Below are 21,731 nucleotides of genomic sequence, written 5' to 3'. Positions count from 1 at the left end.
AAGAGTGAAACTCCGTCTCAAAAAAAAAAAAAAAAAAGACTTCATGAGGTGCTCACACAAGTCACAAGACAAAAGAAACGGGAAAGACCCCCTCTGAATTTCGGGACTAGCTGCTCAGGCAAACCAGAGACCTTTTTTTCCTTGTGCTTGGAGCTCCCGTCATCCTTTTAGAAATTATATGTTCTTCGGCCAGGGGCAGTGGCTCACACCTGTCATCCTAGCACTTTGGGAGGCCGAGGTGGGCAGATCACAAGGTCAGGAAATTGGGACCATCCTGGCTAACACAATGAAACCCTGTCTCTACTAAAAATACAAAAAATTAGCCGGGCGTGGTGGCACATGCCTGCAGTCCCAGCTACTCAGGAGGCTGAGCCGGGAGAATCTCTTGAACCTGGGAGGTGGAGGTTGCAGTGAGCTCAGATTGCCCCACTGCACTCCAGCCTGGACAACAGAGCAAGACTCCATCTAAAAAAAAGATGTTCTTTAAAAACAATTGTGGTTAAATACACATAACATAAAACGTGGCATCTTAGCCACTTTCAGGTGTAGAGTTGAGTGGCATCAAGCACACTCACACTGTTGTGCAAGCATCCTCACCATCCATCTCCAGAACACTTTCCATCCTGCAAATCTGAACCTCTTTCCTCTTTAAACAACTCCCCACTCTTCCTCCCTCCTGCCCCAGAGAACCACCATCCTACCTTCTGTCTCTATGAATTTGACTACTCTAGGGATATCCATTCCATATAAGCGGAATCAGACCATAATTATCCTTTTGCATCTGGCTTACTTAGCATAATGTCCTCAAGGATCATCACGTTTTAGCATGGATCAAAATTTCCTTCTTTTTTCTTTTTTTCTTAAGGTAGAGTCTCAATCCATTGCTCAGGCTACAGTGCAGTGGCATGATCTCAGCTCACTGAAGCCTCCACCTTTTGGGTTCAACCGATTCTCCTACCTCAGCCTCCTGAGTAGCTGGGATGACAGGCGCGTGCCACCACACCAGGCTAATTTTTGTATATATAGTAGAGACGGAGTTTTGACATGTTGGCCCAGGCTGGTCTTGAACTCCTGGCCTCACATGATCCTCCTGCGTTGGCCTCCCAAAGTGCTGGGATTATGGGCATGAGCCATGGCGCTTGGCCAGAATTTCCTTCATGTTGAGGGTAATATTCCATTGTATGTATGCACCACATTTTGTGGATCCATTCATCCATCTACAAACATCTGGGTTGCTTCCACCCTTTGTCTGTTGTGAATAATGCTGCTAAGAACAGGGATGTACAAATATCTCTTTGAGCCTGCTTTCAGTTCTTCTAGGTATCCATCCAAAGTGCAACTGCTGGATGGGATCCACATGTTTTCTTTTTGTTTTTATTTTATTTATTTATTTTTCTTGAGATGGAGTCTAGCTCTGTCACCCAGGCTGGAGTGCAGTGGCGTAATCTCAGCTCACTGCAACCTCTGCCTTCCAGGTTCAAGCAATTCTCCTGCCTCAGCCTCCAGGGTAGCTGGGATTACAGGCACGTGCCATCACCCCCAACTAATTTTTATATTTTAAGTAGAGACGGTGTTTCACCATGCCGACCAGGATCGTCTCAATCTCCTGACCCTGTGATCTCCCCACTTTGGCTTCCCAAAGTGCTGGGATTACAGGTGTGAGCCACTGTGCCCAGCAGAAATGTGTTTTTAAAGAAATATGCTGCCCAGTATTGAGATTGCAGTGGCCACTCTTTCTCTGATCAGTTCTCTTCCCTGTTCTTGCCTCACCTAACACATACTTCCCTGCATGCCCCTCCCTGTCTCCCAGCACACACATGATTGGGATTATAAGCTACCGCTAGCATTACTTAAGGGAGAAGCTGATAATATTTTTTAAATAATCAGAACAGCTGGGCGCAGTGGGTTACGCCTATAATCCCAGCACTTTGCGAGGCCGAGGTGGGTGAATCACCTGTGGTCAGGAGTTTGAGACTAGCCTGGCTAACATGGTAAAACCCCATCTCTACTGAAAATACAAAAATTAGTGTGTGCCTGTAATCCCAGCTACTCGGGAGGCTGAGGCAGGAGAATCATTTGAACCCAGGAGGTGGAGGTTGCAGTGAGCCGAAGACATCCCACTGCACTCCAGCCTGGACAACACAGTGAGACTCCATCTCAAAAAAAAAAAAAAAAAAAAAAAAACATGAGAGGCAGCAGCAGTCAAGACAGGACATTGCTCATCCTTCCTCCCCTGCCGCCATGATTCCATGTGGCCTCTCTGCAAATGTCCCCATGACTAAACCACCAGCCAGGGCTGACTCAGGGCCATACTCCCTCCTCTCTGCTTCCTGTCCCTCCCTGCCTGGCCTCCCTTCAGCTTCCCTGTTACGTCCCTGGGACTGTACTCATATTAAAAGATTCATACATATGCTTCTGCCTCCTGCTCTGTTTTTTTTATGAGATGAAGTCTTGCTCTGTGGTCCAGGCTGGAGGGCCGTGGCACAATCTCAGCTGACTGCAACCTCTGCCTCCCAGGTTCAGGCGATTCTCGTGCCTCAGCATCCCGAGTACCTGGGATTATAGGCACGTGCCACCACGCTCAGCTAATTTTTGGTATTTTTAGTAGAGATGGGGTTTCACCATGTTTGCCAGGCTCAAACTCCTGGCCTCAGGCAGTCCTCCTGCCTCAGACTCCTAAAGTGCTGGAATTACACGTGTGAGCCACCTGCTCTGCTTTTTAAGGAACCGAGGCTAAGATAGACATTTCCTGTCACATATCCGCTGAAGTTCTACCAAGGAAGATAAACCACAGCTTGTAAATTTCTTTGCATTTATAAGGAAGAAGCATCAACAAGTGTTCTGCATGTGGTGTGATAGAAACACCTGCTCCAAGGCCGGGCGCGGTGGCTCACGCTTGTAATCCCAGCACTTTGGGAGGCCGAGGAAGGTGGATCACGAGGTCAAGAGATCAAGACCATCCTGGTCAAACACGGTGAAACCCCGTCTCTACTAAAAATACAAAAAATTAGCTGGGCATGGTGGTGTGTGCCTGTAATCCCAGCTACTCAGGAGGCTGAGGCAGGAGAATTGCCTGAACCCAGGAGGCGGAGGTTGCGGTGAGCCGAGATCGCGCCATTGCACTCCAGCCTGGGTAACATGAGTGAAACTCCGTCTCAAAAAAAAAAGAAACACCTGCTCCAGAAATTAGAACTCCTGGATCTGCAAACCTCATCTCTTACTCAAAGCAACTAAGTTATTCTTCAAAGAATATGTAACCAGGCCGGGTGCAGTGACTCACAACTGTAATCCCAGTACTTTGGGAGGCTGAGGCAGGTGGATCACTTGAGGTCTGGGGTTCAAGACCAACCTGGCCAACATGGTAAAACTCTGCCTCTACTAAAAATACAAAAAGTTAGCCGGACATAGTGGTGGGCACCTGTAATCCCAGCTACTTGGGAACCTGAGGCAGGAGAATTGCTTCATCCCAGGAGGTAAAGGTTGCGTTAGCCGAGATCATGCCATTGCACTTCAGCCTGGTGGACAGAGTGAGACTCAGTCTCAAAAAAAGAAAAAAGAAAAAAAAATGGATAACCAAAAATGGAGCAAAACACATTTACCCTGCCTCACATTTGTGAAGATTAACAAGCACGACAACACTTTACAGCACTTGTGGAATGCTTGCTACACCGTATGATCTCTTTTGATATTCTGCCAATAAGCTAGAGGTTTTCGCTTTTGACTGAAGATAAGCTTTGTTTTCTTTGTTTTGTTGTGATCACAGCTCACTGCAACCTGGACCTCCTCCTGGGTTCCAGCGATTCTCATGCCTCAGTCTCCCGAGTAGCTAGGATTACAGATTTGCGCCACCACGCCCAGCTATTTTTTTGTATTTTTAGTAGAGACAGGGTATCGCCATGTTGGCCAGGATGGTCTTGAACTCCTTGTCTCAAGTGACCTGCCTACCTCGGCTTCCCAAAATGCTGAGATTACAGGCTCATGCCTGAGGCAGGCAGATCACTTGAGGTCAGGAGTTCAAGACCAACCTGGCCAACATGGTGAAACCCCTTAGCTGGCCACCACGCCCAGATACACTTTGTTACTTCCATTTTTCAAGTGAGCACTCTGAGACCCAGAGAGGTCAAGTAATGAACCTAGGAAGTAAACTAGCCCTGCTGGGTGATTCATTGTCTCGGTGTGGATTCTTCCCGATGTTATAAACCTGTTTCCAGCACTGCACCTCTGTGCCCTGGCTCCAAGCGCCACTCACAGCACATCTCTGAGCCTGAGAGCCTGCTGACACCATCTATTTCCTGTTTCTCATGGTGAAGGGCAACCAATATTCTGACTGCTACTGATAAGTACATTTAAATGGAATCCATGAAAATATCAGCATCTCCCACCACACCCCAAAGTGGATCCTTTCTGGGTTGCAAGTTACACTAGAAAGATCAGGTGGGGCCGGGCGCGGTGGCTCAAGCCTGTAATCCCAGCACTTTGGGAGGCCGAGGAAGGCAGATCGTCTGAGGTCAAGAGATTGAGACCATCCTGGTCAACATGGTGAAACCCTGTCTCTACTAAAAATACAAAAAATTAGCTGGGCATGGTGGCGCGTGCCTGTAATCCCAGCTACTCAGGAGGCTGAGGCAGGAGAATTGCCTGAACCCAGGAGACGGAGGGTGCGGTGAGCCGAGATCGCGCCATTGCACTCCAGCCTGGGTAACAAGAGCGAAACTCCGTCTCAAAAAAAAAAAAAAAAAAAGATCAGGTGGGGCGGTGGGGTGGGCTTAACATGTTGCCCTGAACTTAATCTAGATTAAACACAGGCCACATCAAGAAAACGCAATGAACAGCTGCACATCACAGGTAAGCGAACTCTCCTCTGCACCGAGTGGGGGAGGCGAGTGGAGACTTCCTGCCCGTCTCTAAGAAGCAGCGATGTGTGAGGCCCCTAAAACATCACCAGTGGTGCCAGGTGCCTCTTGCCAAGGGAAAAGGCACTTGTTAGGCCGGGCGCGGTGGCTCAAGCCTGTAATCCCAGCACTTTGGGAGGCCGAGGCGGGTGGATCACGAGGTCAAGAGATCAAGACCATCCTGGTCAACATGGTGAAACCCCGTCTCTACTAAAAATACAAAAAATTAGCTGGGCATGGTGGCATGTGCCTGTAATCCCAGCTACTCAGGAGGTTGAGGCAGGAGAATTGCCTGAACCCAGGAGACGGAGGTTGCGGTGAGCCGAGATCACACCACTGCACTCCAGCCTGGGTAACAAGAGTGAGACTCCGTCTCAAAAAAAAGGAAAAGGCACTTGTTGGCTTTACTGAATTTGTGCATTCATCTAGCTTGGAGTGGGCAAACTAGTGCCTCCGAACCACATCTGGCGGGATGCCTGCCTTTGTAAATAGATATTTATTTGGTCCCAGCCACGCATGTTGAATTACATGTTGGTTTTGGCTGCCTTCTTGCCCCATCGGCAGCAGCTGCCTCAGAGACAGCCCAGCCCATAAAGCTGAAAATATTTACTATCTGGTTCTGGACAGGAAAACAGTTGCCATCTCCTGACCTAGGGCAGAAATATCCAAACAGCCTGGGGGACAGTGATGCCTGTCCTCCTGGGTATCCAGCCCCCAAATGACTCCCAATTTCTTCCCATCCATTATTTAATTTAAAATTTTGTTTCAGCTTCTAAATGAGTAGTAAATTTCATGTGGTTCAAGTCAAAATTGAATCAATACAAAAAGTCCTGTTTCTCGCCTCCCGGACAAACACATGTTCCAAGAAACGCCAAGCCTGAAGACAAATGAATGTAAGTCTGAAATTATCAGAGGCCCAAGGAAGGCTCTGGAATCTCTCAGAGCAAATATAAACCTCCCCAGACCAGAGCATTATTGTCTCTGAATGTTTGTGACCTTCCAGAGATGCTGGGGCAGGGGATCGCCAGCTGTGGCGTGCATAAGAATCACTGAACAAGCTTGCTGACAATGCACGTTGCAAGCGCACCTCAAGCCTAGATCTTGGTTTCCAGCAGTTCCCAATAAGTAGAATCAGGGCTCCTTGGAGAAATGGCTTATTATAGGACAAAGGGCAGGAAGATACAAGATAATCCTGGACCACCTTATAGTGCCAGAAAGTAAGGAAATACTAAAAATAAAATAATAAAAAGGCAAAGCCCAGGTAGGTAGCTCATGCCTGTAATCCCAGCACTTTGGGAGGCTGAGGCAAGAAGATTGCTGGAGCCCAGAAGTTTGAGGCCAGCCTGGGCAGCATCGGGAGACCCTGCTCTACAAAAAAAGATAAATAAACAAAATTAGCTGGGCATGGTGGTGTGCATCTGTTCCAGCTCCTCAGGAGGCTGAGGGGGGATCTCTTGAGCCAAAGAGGTCAAGGCTGCAGTGAGCTATGATCACACCAGCCTGGGAATATCCAGTAATCAGTTCCTGTCCCAGTGTGGCATAGAAGGGGAGGAGAAATTATCTGGGATTAAAAGACAGTTTAGATGATTGGTGCAGTAATTTGCCAACAACTGTTTGAATATGTAGCAGAATCTCTTTTGATTTGTTTTATGATCATTGAGACTGCTCTTGGAAGCAGCGATATTAAAATGTAGAATGGGTTGGGCATGGTGGCTCACACCTATAATCCCAGCACTTTGGGAGGCCAAGGCAGGTGGATCACTTGAGCTAAGGAGTTCAAGACCAGCCTGGCTGGCCAACATGGTGAAACTCTGTCTCTACTAAAAATACAAAATTAGCCAGGCATGGTGGCATGCACCGGTAATCCCAGCTACTCTGGAAGCTGAGGCAGGAGAATCGCTTGAACTTGGGAGATGGAGATTGCAGTGAGCCAGGATTGTACCACTGCACTCTAGCCTGGGCGACAAAGTGAGACTATGTCTCAAAATAAAATAAAATAAAATAATGAAACCCAATGTAGAATGGCCAGTGAGGCTTAGAGCAAATGTCCACAATGCCAGGAGAGGTCCTGGAGGCTCCTGGGTAGCCTGGTATTACCGGTTTGGTTGCTGGACTTGGGAGAGAGGGGAAGAATCTCAGGATCTCTCAGGCTGGCGCAGCTGGGAGGGAGGGGCAGCACTTCAGGGGCTGAGGAGCTCAGGACAAGGGCTGCTTACCACCCATGAGAGCCTTTCAGTGTGTGGGCAGCAGATGTGGCAGCCATGCTCCCAGGCACACTGCCAGCTCTGGGGAAAGCCAACTTCAGCTGAGGACACTTCACAACGCTGTCCCACAGCTCCTGTGACCCTCTTCCCTTTTGCTTTTCTGCATCCATTTTTCATCCTTTCCTTGTTCCCAAAGGCTGCTTTATTTCTTCTCTGGATAAAGAAGAAATGTCTTCACTAAGATATGAGGATCCAGTGCTGTCATTCTAGACATACTTGCATCTTAAAAGAGGATGTCTCCTGCTAAGGCAGGAGAATCGCTTGAACCTGGCAGGTCGCAGTGAGCTGAGATTGTGCCACTGCACTCCTCCAGCCTGGGTGACAGAGTGAGACTCCATCTCAAAAAAAAAAAAGAAAATGTCTAGAAACAGGCTTGGTCCTGAAACTCATGGTGAGTGGTGGAATTTCAGACAGGGGTTGGAACCTTCTCAATTCTCTTCCAAACATGCTGAGCAAGGGCCCTGTGAGATCTGCCTTGCTCAGGACAATGCTGTTACCAACTAAAATGCCACATTTCTGTACTTATGGTGTCTGATGGATGGTGCCTCTGTTACACATTTCGAATATCATCAGGTACAAACCCTTGTTTGTTTCCCCCGCTCCCTTCTAGGACACCTAACAGCGGCCTTCAGTGGGCTTCAGACTTGACATTAGATGGCTTCAGGCTTGAAATGAATGAGATGGAGACAAAAAGCTAAGTATCTCCAGACATTCCAGCCACATATGGCTAGTTGAAATCTGTTCTTGGGTATTTCCACCATAAGGTATCCTCTTGGGCCTAAGAGACCAGCCTTCGGCAAGTAAGCCACAGAACGTCCATAGTGATATGAAAAATCCTCAATCTCATTGTGATCAAATAAATGCAAATTCCAACAATCACACACATCACTTTTCTATGAGACAGTAAAAAAATAAGGCCAGGCAAAGTGGCTCGCAGCTGTAATCTCAGCACTTTGAGAGGCCAAGGTGGGAGGATTGCTGGAGGTCAAAAGTTTGAGACCAGCCTACACAAAAAAGTAAGACTGCATCTCTAAAAAAAAAAAAAATTGCCAGGCGCAGTGGCTCAAGCCTGTAATCCCAGCACTTTGGGAGGCCGAGGCGGGTGGATCACGAGGTCAAGAGATCGAGACCATCCTGGTCAACATGGTGAAACCCCGTCTCTACTAAAACTACAAAACATTAGCTGGGCATGGTGGCGCGTGTCTGTAGTCCCAGCTACTCAGGAGGCTGAGGCAGGAGAATTGCCTGAACCCAGGAGGCGGAGGTTGCGGTGAGCCGAGATCGCGCCATTGCACTCCAGCCTGGGTAACAAGAGTGAAACTCCGTCTCAAAAAAAAAAAAAAAAAAAAAATTTAGTCTGGGCTCGGTGGCTCACAAGGCCAGGAGTTTGAGATTGGCCTGGTTAACATGGCGAAACCTTGTCTCTACTAGAAATACAAAAATTAGCTGGCTGTGGTGGCACACACCAGTAGTTCCAGCTACTTGGGAGGCTGAGGCAGGAGAATCACTTGAACCCAGGAGGTGAAGGTTGCAGTGAGCCGAGATCATACCATTGAACTGCAGCCTGGGCAACAGAGCAAGATTGTGTCTCAAAAAATTTTTTTAAAAGAAAGAGTGGGTGCTTGGATAGTTCTTACATGCACTAGCAGACAAAAGAGACATGGATCAGATGGGAAATATATGTTTCCTGATGGTGACCAACTGGTTTTCACTCTCAAATGCACACGGGAAATAACAAATTGCTTTTCAATATTCCTATTGAAGTTCAGTTTTTCATATTTACTCTAAATTTGAATAATTGAAAGAATTTATTCTGTAACAAAGCAGGGCTCTCCATATGCTGTTTACACAGACATTCCTAAATCATATTTTATTTCTAATCATCCCACAATCTAATTTCCTTACAGCCTGTCAGTGATTCGCCTTCTCCAGTTCCCACTGGGAGCTGAGCTTAAATTGGGTGTCCTCACAAAGAAAACAGCACACACGGTAACACTAGATTTAGGAAAACATGTGCTTACCAGAATGACAAGAGAGGGACTCTGTTATTTCTTGCTTACTAAAGCCCTAACCAGAATTTGCAAAAATAAGGACTGTGTCTCTTTGCTGCCCTCAGCTGGTACTGAAAGATGGTGCTGTCTTGAAATAAGTCTGCCCAGTCAACGCTCACTCCAAATGAGGCAAAATTATCTAAAAATGTCCCTATAGCTTGAAGGAGGTTAGGCTTCATTCATAAATGTGAAAGGTTTCCAGCAGCCCTATCCAATAAGAAACATCAAATGGGCAGGGCATGGTGGCTCACACCTGGAATCCCAGCACTTTGGGAGGCTGAGGTGGGCAGATCACTAAGTCAAGAGATTGAGACCATCCTGGCCAACATGGTGAAACCCCGTCTCTACTGAAAATACAAAAATTAGCTGGGCATGGTGGCACACATCTGTAGTCCTGGCTACTTGGGAGGCTGAGACAGAAGAATCGCTTGAACCTGGGAGGTGGAGATTGCAGTGAGCCAAGATGGGGCCACTGCACTCCAGCCTGGTGACAGTGTCAGACTCCATCTCAAAAAACAAAAACAAAAAAACATCAAATGAAGTCACCCTCATCTCCATTAAAAAACTTTTTTTTTAAATTGTATTTTTGATATAGGATCTCACTGTCATCTGGGCTAGAGTGCAGTGGCATGATCTCGGCTCACTGCAACTTCTGCCTCCCAGGTTCAAGTGATTCTTCTGCCTCAGGCTCCTGAGTAGCTGGGATAACAGGCGCAGTGCCACCATGCTTGGCTATTTTTTTGTATTTTTGGTAGAAATGGGGTTTCACCATGTTGGCCAGGCTGGTCTCAAACTCCTGATCTCAAGTGATCCAATGGCCTCAGCCTCCCAAAGTTCTAGGATCACAGGCATGAGTCATCATGCCCCGCCCTTGTCTTTATTCTTCAGGAACAGGGTAAAGGACTAGAAAGACCAAGTCACCCTGCTTGTTAAGGGGGTGGCTGGGTTGAAGAAATCATAGAAGAAAGTCCTTGTCCGAGCAGGAATATTCACCCTTATTTGGATTCCATGACGCCCTTGGTATGCCCTTCACTAAACGTTTATGTATTATACATTGTACTAGATTTTTTTGGGAAAAAAATCTCTTATGACATAAAATTGGTAGGGAGTGGGTTTACCAGAAAGGGGATATAAAACACACCCTGAGCTCCAAATCATTCACTTCTGCCTGGGTAAAGAGCTAATTGAAAGAAAGACACTGATTTAACAGTTCAATTATACACCAATCCTCTTTAATGGATGCAACCCTAAATTAATTTTCCTTAAACAGTAGTATTTCACTTTTACTGTGCTTTTGTTTTTATTTTTTTCACTTTTACTGTTTTTATTTCCATTAAAGCAACACCATTGTAGAGCAAAACTAATTCTATGCACTTAGTACCTGATACATGTTTTCTGATTTTAACAAGTGATAGAAAAGGTTACATTAACTCATTAAGAAACATTTTCCTTAGACACTTTGTTTGGTTTTGGTTTTCCATTAAAAGAGTTATAGCAGAGGGCTATTTCAAAGATTGGTTCTTTCTCCTTTCACAAGTCGAGCTCGAAACATCCAAATATCCTGGAAATGATACCAAACAGTGAGTTTATGGAATACTTCAGTCTGCCTTCAATTTACCTTCAATTTCACCATAAGACAAAGTCAATTTCTAGCCTCTATGAAAGGATAAATAGGGAAAATAATCCCTGCAAATGATTAGTAAACAAAATAACTCAAATTAATCTACTTAATCAACTATTTAAAAAAAAAAAATTGAGACACAGTCTCACTCCATTTTCCAGGCTGGAGGGCAGTGGCACGATCTTGGCTCACTGCAACATCCACCTCCCGGGTTCAAGCAATTCTGGTGCCTCAGCCTCCTCAGTAGCTGGAATTATAGGTGTGTGCCACCACGGCCGGCTAATTTTTGTATTTTTAGTAGAGACAGGGTTTCACTATGTTGGCCAGGCTGGTCTCGAACTCCTGGCCTCAAGTGATCTGTCTGCCTTGGCCTCCCAAAGCCTCCCAAGAGCTGGGATTACAGGCATGAGCCACCATTCCTGGCCTACTTAATCAACTTCTAAGAAAGCGTTAACTAAATTAAGTGTGGGTCCACCAGCTGTCAGCCCTGTTTTATTCAGGATACTTGTTAGTGCCAGGTAACATAACCGGGTCAATGTCATGTCTGGTTACAGAACAAACAATTCCCTGCCATTTTTCTGCTTTTTTTTTTGAGATGGAGTTTTGCTCTTGTTGCCCAGGCTGGAGTGCAATGGTGCGATCGTGGCTAACTGTAACCTCCACCTCCCGGTTTCAAGAGATTCTTTTGCCTCAGCCTTCCAATTAGCTGGGATTACAGGTGTGTGCCACCACACTTGGCTAATTTTGTATTTTTAGTAGAAACAGTTTCACCATGTTGGTCAGGCTGGTCTCAGACTCCTAACATCAGGTGATCAGCCCACCTCAACCTCCCAAAGTGTTGGGATTACAGGTGTGAGCCACCACACCTGGCCTGCTTACTCTTATGTTACTTGTCTGAGCCATTTTGAGTGTTCTACTCCTGATTAGGTGATAATAGTGAACATGGTGTAAAGGATTACTGCTTTGTTTGGTGGTTATTTTTTTCCCCCATTTGCTCCTTTTTTTTTTTGAGACAAAATTTTTTGCTCTTGTTGCCCAGGCTGGAGTGCAATGGTGCAATCTCGTCTCACTGCAACCTCTGTCTCCAGGGTTCAAGCGATTCTCCTGCCTCAGCCTCCCAAGTAGCTGGCATTACAGGCATGTGCCACCACACCCAGCTAATTTTTGTATTTTTAGAAGAGACAGGGTTTCACCATGTTGGTCAAGATGGTCTGGAACTCCTGACCTCAGGTGATCCGCCTGCCTCAGCCTCTCAAAGTGCTGGGATTACAGGCGTGAACCACCATGCCCGGCTCCCATTTTGGTCTTCATAAAATAATTTAGATGTTCTTATTTCTTGATTCTTGTTTATTTTCAGCAAACAGCAAGGAATGGTGGAAAAAGTTATTTTCAAATTTGACCTGACTCTGAAATCTAGCTTTGTCATTTAGGTAACTTAGATCAACCTCTGGGACTTGTTTTCTTGTCATTGACAGCATGGAGCATACACTGGCTGCCCCACTGGGTTTTGGTGAAGAAAATAAGAAAATGAATATGTGCCAGGCACATTGGCTCAGGCCTGTAATCCCAGCATTCTGGGAGGCTGGGTGGGTAGATCACAAGGTCAAGAGTTTGAGACCAGCCTGGCCAACATGGCAAAACCCATATCTACTAAGAATACAAAAATTAGCCGGGCATGGTGGCACGAGCCTGTAATTCCAGCTACTCAGGAGGCTGAGGCAGGAGAATTCCTTAAACCCGGAGGCAGAGGTTGTAGTGAGCCGAGATTGCGCCACTGCACTCCAACCTGGGTGACAGAGCAAGACTCTGTCTCAAAAAAAATAAAATGAAAATGAATGTACTTTTGTACTTGACAAAGAATTATGTAGCAGAAGTTAGTATTGTTATTCTACTTATAACTTACAGATTAATTAAACTAAACATGGGAGGTATTTATTTAGCAGAACCTTGACAAACCTCAAACATAATATATATGTATTCTTTCTCCCTTAAAATTTAGGATGTTAGATCAAAGCTCCAGCTGACAACATGTATAGGCATTGTAGGTACTGAACAAAAAAGAGAGGAAGGACAAGAATTTCTAGGACCTGCAAATGCAAAATCAGAGCATTTTCAGAGATGGGACATATTTCCGGGTTCTAAAGGGAGAAGCAGGATCCTGAGCTGGGCGGGGATTTCAGATGATTCCCGAAGGCACGGCAGCACGGCACCAGTGCACAGAGACCTACGACATGCTGAGGAGACCACAGCTGTCACTGCTCTCAGTCTATCTGGGGGCACGCATGCATTTATGATGATCTCATACAAACTTTAACAGTAAAATCAGCTTCTCCCCTTTGCTGATGTTCTTGGTTAAAAAAACAAATGAAATACAAAAAAAGTAGGATCAGCTTCTTGGTTCAGAGGTTAAAATGTTCATATCCTATGAAGTAAATATGCTTGTTTATTTGCCTTGATTGATAATTTGTCTATTAATTATCAGAAGTACTAAATATCGATGGGGGTTAAAAACAAATAATTTGAGCCTTAGTAACATAGTGAGACCCTATCTCTACCAAAAAAAAAAAAAAAATTAGCCAGAGCATACTGGTGTATACCTGCAGTGTCAGCTGCTCGGGAGGCTGAGGCAAGAGGATGCTTGAGCCCAGGAGGTTAAGGCTGCAGTGAGCTGTGGTCACGCCACTGCACTCCACCCTGGATCACTGAGTGTGACCCTGTCTTCCAAACTAAAGAGTTAATTAATTAAATTTAAGTAATTTACAAGTGATGAATATTAACTAGAACAGTATATGAAATATTGTCAAATGCCTGTTATTGATAAACGTTAGTGATCTTAAACTTCTGCTACATGCAAATTAGGCCTCTCATAAAACTCCAGTTACAAATTGACCAAAACAAAACTTGCTCAAGAATTGCTCTCTGGGTGTCTTCCTGGATTTCCTAATGTGTAAATACTCTATCCTATATGAATAAACAGGCCGATGATTGAGATCCCAAATCTATAACTTTCCTTCTTTCCCTTCAGAAGGCTTTTTTTTTTTTTTTTTTTTGAGACAGGCTCTCGCTCTGTCACCCGGGCTGGAGTGTAGTGGTACAATCACAGCTCACAGCTGCCTCGGCCTTAAGCTCAAGTGAGCCTTTCAACTCAGACTTCTGAATAGCTAGAACTACAGCTATGCTCCACCTCACCTAATTTTTATTATTATTATTATTATTTTTTTTTTTTGGAGACGGAGTTTCGCTCTTGTTACCCAGGCTGGAGTGCAATGGTGCGATCTCGGCTCACTGCAACCTCCGCCTCCTGGGTTCAGGCAATTCTCCTGCCTCTGCCTCCTGAGTAGCTGGGATTACAGGCACACGCCACCATGCCCAGCTAATTTTTTGTATTTTTAGTAGAGACGGGGTTTCACCGTGTTGACCAGGATGGTCTCCATCTCTTGACCTCGTGATCCACCCGCCTCGGCCTCCCAAAGTGCTGGGATTACAGGCTTAAGCCACTGCGCCCGGCCAATTTTTATTATTAATTAATTTTTTTGAGACAGTTTTGCTCTTGTTGCCCAGGCTGGAGTACAATGTCATGATCTCGGCTCACTGCAACCTCAGCCTCCTGGGTTCAAGCGATTCTTCTGCCTCAGCCTCCCAAGTAGCGGGATCACAGGCATGCGCCACCATGCCTGGCTAATTCTGTATTTTTAGTAGAGACAGGGTTCCTCCATGTTGATCAGGCTCGTCTCGAACTCCTGACCTCAGGTGATCCACCCCGCTCAGCCTCCCAAAGTGCTGGGATTATAGGTGTGAGCCACTGCGCCCAGTGTATTTTTATTTCCTTTTTTAGTAGAGATGGAGTCTCACTGTGTTTCTCAGGCTGGTCTCCAACTCCCGGTCTCAAGCGATTCTCCTGCACTGACTTCCCAAAGTTTAGGAATTACAGGCGTGAGCCACCATGCCCAGCCAGAAGGTAATATTTTGTCTTTCATTTTCTCTCATCTAAATCTGTATTTTTTTCCCCTTCCCTGTCCTGTGTGAAACAGGATGGCCTGCACACCTTTGAACAGCACAAAGACATAAAAAAGCAGCTGGAAGTTCTCAAGCCTCCAGCACAGAAGCACGAGTGTGAATGGAAATTCCATTGTCATTTTTGGTCGGGGCTCAGTGATGTCCCTAAAATAAACTCTAAACCCAAGCACTCTATCCTTTCAAGTAAATTAGGTATGAGAATTATGAAGCACCTGAAGAAAAGAAGAACCTGAGAGTTTTACCTTGCTATTACAGACAAACATACCTTCAAGTCCACGGTATTTGCAATGCCATAGAGTTTATTTGCTAATCCTCCCACTTCCTTCTCAATGTTTTCTTGACTGGTGCCCTTCACACTGATGTAGTGGCAATCAGCACTGGCGAAGTGGCAGGAAATTGCCTGTGCAAAGTGAACAAATTGATGTTGGAGAAAACCATCCCATGAATACCAGCAACCAAGCAGAGAGTCTTTCTTTTAGAAAGTCAATTATTTCACTCTGTGTTTGATTTCTAAATGGAAAGTCAGGTCCACTGTGTCCAGCATCACTCTCTTTGGAGCTAAGCCTCTTTTTGTTTCCAGCTAAAAGTTAATTGAGAAATTTCAAAAGATGTTAACCAGACGTGACATTTATTGTCAAAAGGGATCTATGGGAGAGGGAGTGGAATTATGTTAGCAAGAGGTCTTTAGTTTTTTTTTAGCATTTGATTTTCCTAATGAATGGATATCCCAGAGTCTTAAAAAGGACCGCATTCAATGGCAGTTTATCTCGAAAGTTAGTTACCGGTCCAATTTGGGATGGACTGTTATTTCAGTGGCAATAGATTATGAAAAGAACCAAAAATACCTTCAGAAAGAAAATAATGCAGACACCTTCTCTCCAATCAAAAGGACATTTAAAGGCCAATACCACTGACATATTATCCCTCTTGTTTCCTTCTGAGGGTAAGGATGAAATTACTGGGTTCTTCCCATTTTAGAAAAAGTTACAAACAGAGCTAAGCTTCAAAGCAATCATTAAAGCTTACCTTTTTTTGTCACAAGTTAATAATCTTAAGGTGATCACACTTGTCAGAAGGACTTTCTATTTTGCCCCAAACAACAAATTTCTAGGGAGTGGAGTCACAGACTCCATTGCCTCTGTAAGCCCTGGTGCCATACAGTACTGTAACAGAGTCCAAAGCGAAGGGGAAAATGTGCACCCCTGCATCTTTATCTTCTTGTAGTTACAGCAATATTTTTCCAGAACATTAAAGTCATTAAGCCCAGGAATGGTGGCTCATGCCTATAATTCTAGTACTCTGGGAAGCCAAGGCAGGAGGATCACTTGAGGCCAAGAGTTCAAGACCAGCCTGGGCAACATAGCATGCCCATGTCTGTATAAAAAATAAAAAAGGGCCGGGCGCAGTGGCTCAAGCCTGTAATCCCAGCACTTTGGGAGGCCGAGGCGGGTGGATCACGAGGTCAAGAGATCGAGATCATCCTGGTCAACATGGTGAAACCCCATCTCTACTAAAAATATAAAAAATTAGGTGGGTATGGTGACGCATGCCTGTAATCCCAGCTACTCAGGAGGCTGAGGCAGGAGAATTGCCTGAACCCAGGAGGCGGAGGTTGCGGTGAGCCGAGATCGTGCCATTGCACTCCAGCCTGGGTAACAAAAGTGAAACTCCGTCCCAAAATAAATAAATAAATAAATAAATAAATAATAAAATAAAATAAAATTAGCCAGGTGTGGTGGTGTGTGCCTGTAGTCCCAGCTACTCAAGAGGCCGAGGCAGGAGGATGGCTTGAGCCTAGGAGTTCCAAGCCACAGTGAGCTATGATTGCGCCACTGCACTCCAGCCTGGGCAAAAGAGCAAGACGCTTTCTCAAATAAACACATAAATAAATCATAAACTTTTAAAAATAAAGGCATTAAAAAACATTGGGCCAGGCGAGGTGGCTTACATGTATCATCCTAGCACTTTGGGAGGCCGAGGCGAGAGGGTCACTTGACGCCAGGAGTTTGAGACCAGACTGGCCAACATGGGAAACCCTGTCTCTACCAAAAAATTCCAAAATCAGCCGGCTGTGGTGGCATGTGCCTATAGTCTCAGCTCCTTAGGCTGAGACAGAAGAATTGCTTAAACCCTGGAGGCTGAGGTTGCAGTGAGCTGAGACTGCACCACTGCACTCCAGCCTGGGCAAAAGAGCAAGGCTCCATCTCAAAAAACAAAAAAACTGCCAAGTCAATATATTAAAACTCACAACATGATTTGTGTCATTGTACCTGCCCCATCTCCCTGCACAGCTCTGAAGGTTGTGCTAGTGTGGGGTCTGACAGTGGCTTTTATTTAAACTTTTGGCATTGTACGCAGCCAATACACTGGGTATTTTGCATTAATTTTCATTTTTAAAAAATTTTGCATTAAAATATTAGTAAACTTGATTGCTGAGGGGTTCGTTTGTTTGTTTTTGAGAGAGTTTCACTCTTGTTGCCCAGGCTCAAGTACAATGGCGTGATCTTGGCTCACTGCAACCTCTGCCTCCCAGGTTCAAGCAAGTCTCCTACCTCAGCCTCCCAAGTAGCTGGGATTACAGGCATGTGCCACCACCTCCACTGACCAATTTTGTCTTTTAGTAAAGGTGGGGTTTATCCATGCTGGTCAGGCTGGTCTCGAACTCCCGACCTCAGGTGATCCACCCACCTCGGCATCCCAAAGTGCTGGGATTAGAGGTGTGAGCCACCGTGCCCAGCTGATTGCTGAGGTTTTTTTGGCATCCCGTTAAATTTTACCCCTGGGGAGAGTGCCCCAACTTGTCCCACCCTAATCCTGACCCCGATGAGGCTGATGAAAATATGAATGAATGGAAAATGAAACTTGGCCCCTAACCCATGGCCTGAGGAGGCAACCGTGATTTTTTTTTTTTAATAGTGGAGTTTCATCATGTTGCCCAGGCTAGTCTAGAATTCTTGGCCCAAGTGATCCTCCCACCTCAGCCTCCCAAAGTGCTGGGATTATAGGCATGGGCCACTGCGCCTAGATTTTAAGATCAATATTGACAAGGTTGGGTCAATACTGATCATGATCATGAGGTCACCTGGCTTCTTACTGATAAGAACACAAAAGTCCAAGGGAAGCAAATCTATTTCTGGTAAATAAATCGAACTAAAGTTCAGGTTGGTTAAAAGCCACAGATGGCCAGGCTCGGTGGCTCACGCCTGTAGGTGAGAGACCGAGACAAGTGGATCACAACGTTAGGAGATTGAGACCATCCTGGCCATGGTGAAATGTTATCACTACCAAAATACAAAAAATTAGTGGGCCGTGGCAGCACATGCCTGTAGTCCCAGCTACTCAGGAGGCTGAGGCAGGGGAATCGCTTGAACCCAGGAGGTGGAGGTTGCAGTGAGATGAGACCCTGCCACTGCACTGTAGCCTGGTGACAGAATGAGACCCGCTTTGACTTTTTTTTTGTTTGGTTTTTGAGACAAAGTCTCACTCTGTCACCCGGGCTGGAGTGCAGTGTCACAATCTCAGCTCATGGCGACCTCCACCTCCCGGGTTCAAGCGATTCCCCTGCCTCAGCCTCTTGAGTGGTTGGGACTACAGGCATGCACCACCACACCTGGCTAATTTTTGAACTTTTAGTAGAGACAGGGTTTCACCATGTGGTCAGGCTGGTCTCGAACTCCTAAGCTGGTGATCTGCCCACCTCGGCTTCCCAAAGTGCTGGGATTACAGGCGTGAGTGACTGCGCCTGACCAAAAGCCACAAATCTTTAAAATGTTAATGTAATTAAATTAAAATTTCATTTAATTAATTTGAATTAAATAAATTAAATACAATTTTTGGTTCTAACCCATGCTCTGCAGCAGGTGCAGCAATGTGAATGCTTACCTTCCGGAACCCCTGGGTTTTGTTCCGACCAGATCCATGGATGAGCAAAGGATGGAAGAAAACAGTGTCTCCCTTCTCCATCACCAGGTGCACCCGGGCGGTATTTTCCTCATAGTCCTGGATCCCGTGGAACATTTTGTTAACTCCCCCCTAGAATACAAAGTAAGCCAAGTCTACGTTTGAGGGAGTGCCATAATTGAAAACAGTGTCAATTGCTCAACAGGGAAAGCAAACATCAGGGAAAGAAAGCATTTCTTTCTCCCAAGAGAAAGAAATGTCTAATTTAAATGTCTAAATTAAATGCTTACTTTTTTTTTAGTATATAGAAGCCTCTCAGATATCTGGTTTGTAAGAGTCACATGTTGGCCGGGCATGGTGGCTCATGTCTATAATCTCAGCACTTTGGGAGGCCAATTTGGGAGAATTGCTTATGCTAAGGAGCTCAACATCAGCCTGGGAAACACGGCAAAACCCCATCTCTACAAAAACTGCAGAAGTTAGCTGGGTGTGGTGGTGTGAGCCTGTGGTCCCAGCTACTCAGGAGCTGAGGTGGGAGGATCGATTGAGCCAGGAGGGGGACGTTGCAGAGATCACACCACTGCCCTTCAGCCTGGACAACAGAGCAAAACCCTGTCTCAAAAAATAATAGATACTTAAGTCACCGATTTTTTTGGAGCAAATGAACGATGTGGACTTTCCACCTGCCCTTCATGACCGCATTGTACAGGAAGATCTAGCTTAGCTTTGCCTTTTGTAGTTGATGCAGCTGTCTCCTAGGCATTCCTATCCTGAATCTGTAAGTGTTCTCCTCCTCACCTAGATCTTTAAAAAGATCCTTCATCTCTTATCCAGGAGTGTCTCTGGAAAGTTAACTATTTTCCCAAAATAGGGGGAAGAAAATGCTCAATTTTTTTGAGCTCAAAAGCACTTATGTCACATCCAGAATAATGAAAGAATAGTAAATTAAAACGCTGTGTGTGTTTGTAACTATTTCCCAAATTAGTTACTGCTTTAGGTAATGGGGTTATGTCTTTATTAAAGAAATTGACATCAGAAGCACCTTGAGTCAGGGTGAAGGAAGCAGCCCATTCCTCTTCCTACCAGCATCCCCAGTTCCTTTTGGGAATGACTACATCCCTCTTAGACAGTGCTGAGACTCTGACCCAGAGCCCTGCTCTCCTGGCCAGGGTGAAGGCGTGGCCCACACTAAGCTAGTCACACCTCCCAGGCTGCATCTGAGCAGGGTATCTGAGGCTCTACGAGCTCCGGAAGCCCTGCAAACCGTTCCCTTCGCCTTCCGTCAGCCAAAGCGCACTGCAGTTGCTTGCACCAAACTTTACCTAAACCTTAGCTTCACTGATGAGTTTCACATGAAGTGGTTTTATATCAGGATCCAGACACTCACATATTTTCATTTGACACTAATTGTCGGTGCCAGAAATCTGAGACATTCTTTTATTATTATTATTATTATTATTATTGAGATGGAGTCTTGCTCCGTCGGCCAGGCTGGAGTGTACTGGTGCAATCTCAGCTCACTGCAACCTCCACCTCCCAGGTTCAAGTGATTCTCCTACCTCAGCCTCCCAAGTAGCTGAGACTACAGGAGCATGCCACCATGCCTAGCTAATCTTAGTATTTTTAGCAGAAACAGAGTTTCACCATGTTGGCCAGGCTGGTCTCAAACTCTTTACCTCAAGTGATCCACCCACCTAAGCCTCCCAAAGTGCTAGGATTACAGGCGTGAGTCACTGTGTCCAGCAGAGACAGGAGTTCTTAAAACCATGTTTTTTCCTTCCTACCGAATCACAACTCATTCTCCCTGCGTTAACAATGGGGGCTCATTCCATTCACAGCATCATGGGATTCTAAGATCTTTTCTTTTCTCTTTCTTTTTTTTTTTTTAGATGGAGTTTCACTCTTGTAGCCCAGGCTGGAGTGTAATGGCACAATCTTGGCTCACTGTAATGTCCGCCTCCTGGGTTCAAGCGATTCTCCTGTCTCAGCCTCCCTAGTAGCTGGGATTACAGGCATATGCCACCACACCCAGCTAATTTTTGTATTTTTAGTAGAGACGAGGTTTCTCCATGTTGGTCAGGGTGGTCTTGAACTCCCAACCTCAGATAATCCACCCACCTCAGCCTCCCAAAGTGCTGGAATTACAGGAGTGAGCCACCGCACCTGGCATGCTTTTTCTTTTGATATAGGAACTTGCTCTGTCACCCAGGCTGGAGTGCAGTAGCACCAGCATAGCTCACTGCAGCCTCAAACTCCTGGGCTCAAGTGATTCCCCTGCCTCAGCCTCCTGAATAGCTGGGACTACACACATACACCACCATGCCCAGCCAATTACTATTATTTTTAGAGATGGGACCTCACTATGTTGCCCAGGCTGGTCTTGAAGTCCTGGGCTCAAGGGATTCTCCCACCTTGGGTCCCACAGGATCTTTTTACCTTAGACCTAACATGTTACTAGTCATCTCACTGGTTTCTTTGCTTCTAGACTCCTATACCTCCAATGTGTCCTGCACCAGACCATGACATTATTGTCCTTGAAGAGCTCATCTGACCCCATCACTCATGAGCTGAAATGCATTGAATAGTTTCACACATCAACAGCTGAATGGATGAACATACCACGGCGCAGCCATGCAATGGAATTCTGCTCAGCAAAGCAAGGGCAAGAGCTGCGTCATACACAGCAGCATCAGTGAACCTCACAATCGCCACGTGGAGTGAAAGAAGCCAGACTGGAACAAAAAAATCTATACTATGTGATTCCATGTCTGTGACACTTTAGAAAACGCAAACTAGGCGGGGCGCTGTGGCTCACACCTGTACTGTAATCCCAGCACTTTGGGAGGCAGAGGTGGGCGGATTACAAGGCCCGGAGTTTGAGACCAGCTGACCAACATGGAGAAACCCCGTCTCTACCAAAAATACAAAATTAGCCGGGTGCGGTGGCACATGCCTGTAATCCCAGCTGCTCCAGAGGCTGAGGCAG

The 21,731-nt window shown here is 45.7% G+C and overlaps 1 protein-coding gene across 2 annotated transcripts in view; it reads right to left on the bottom strand.

The window, feature by feature from the left end:
* Positions 1-21,731, bottom strand: part of PHYH (phytanoyl-CoA 2-hydroxylase) — a 50,679-nt gene that overhangs the window by 16,890 nt on the left and 12,058 nt on the right. Inside the window, exons 5-7 of one of the 2 annotated variants that reach the window (XM_037739027.1) lie at positions 18,728-18,877; positions 15,111-15,245; positions 10,701-10,768 (exon numbers count right to left, since the gene is read on the bottom strand). In XM_037739027.1, coding sequence (XP_037594955.1) covers positions 10,715-10,768; positions 15,111-15,245; positions 18,728-18,877 — 339 coding nt within the window. In that variant the 3' untranslated portion in view covers positions 10,701-10,714. Of the gene's footprint in view, positions 1-10,409; positions 10,769-15,110; positions 15,246-18,727; positions 18,878-21,731 lie in introns of those variants that run through there. The other variant, XM_017529854.2, reaches the window with a different exon arrangement.

The sequence above is a fragment of the Cebus imitator genome, unplaced genomic scaffold, assembly GCF_001604975.1.
Source record: "Cebus imitator isolate Cc_AM_T3 unplaced genomic scaffold, Cebus_imitator-1.0 Scaffold61, whole genome shotgun sequence".
Classification (NCBI taxonomy): Eukaryota; Metazoa; Chordata; class Mammalia; order Primates; family Cebidae; genus Cebus; species Cebus imitator.
Note: the sequence above shows the minus strand (reverse complement) of the source record. Positions and strands in the feature narration are given on the sequence as shown.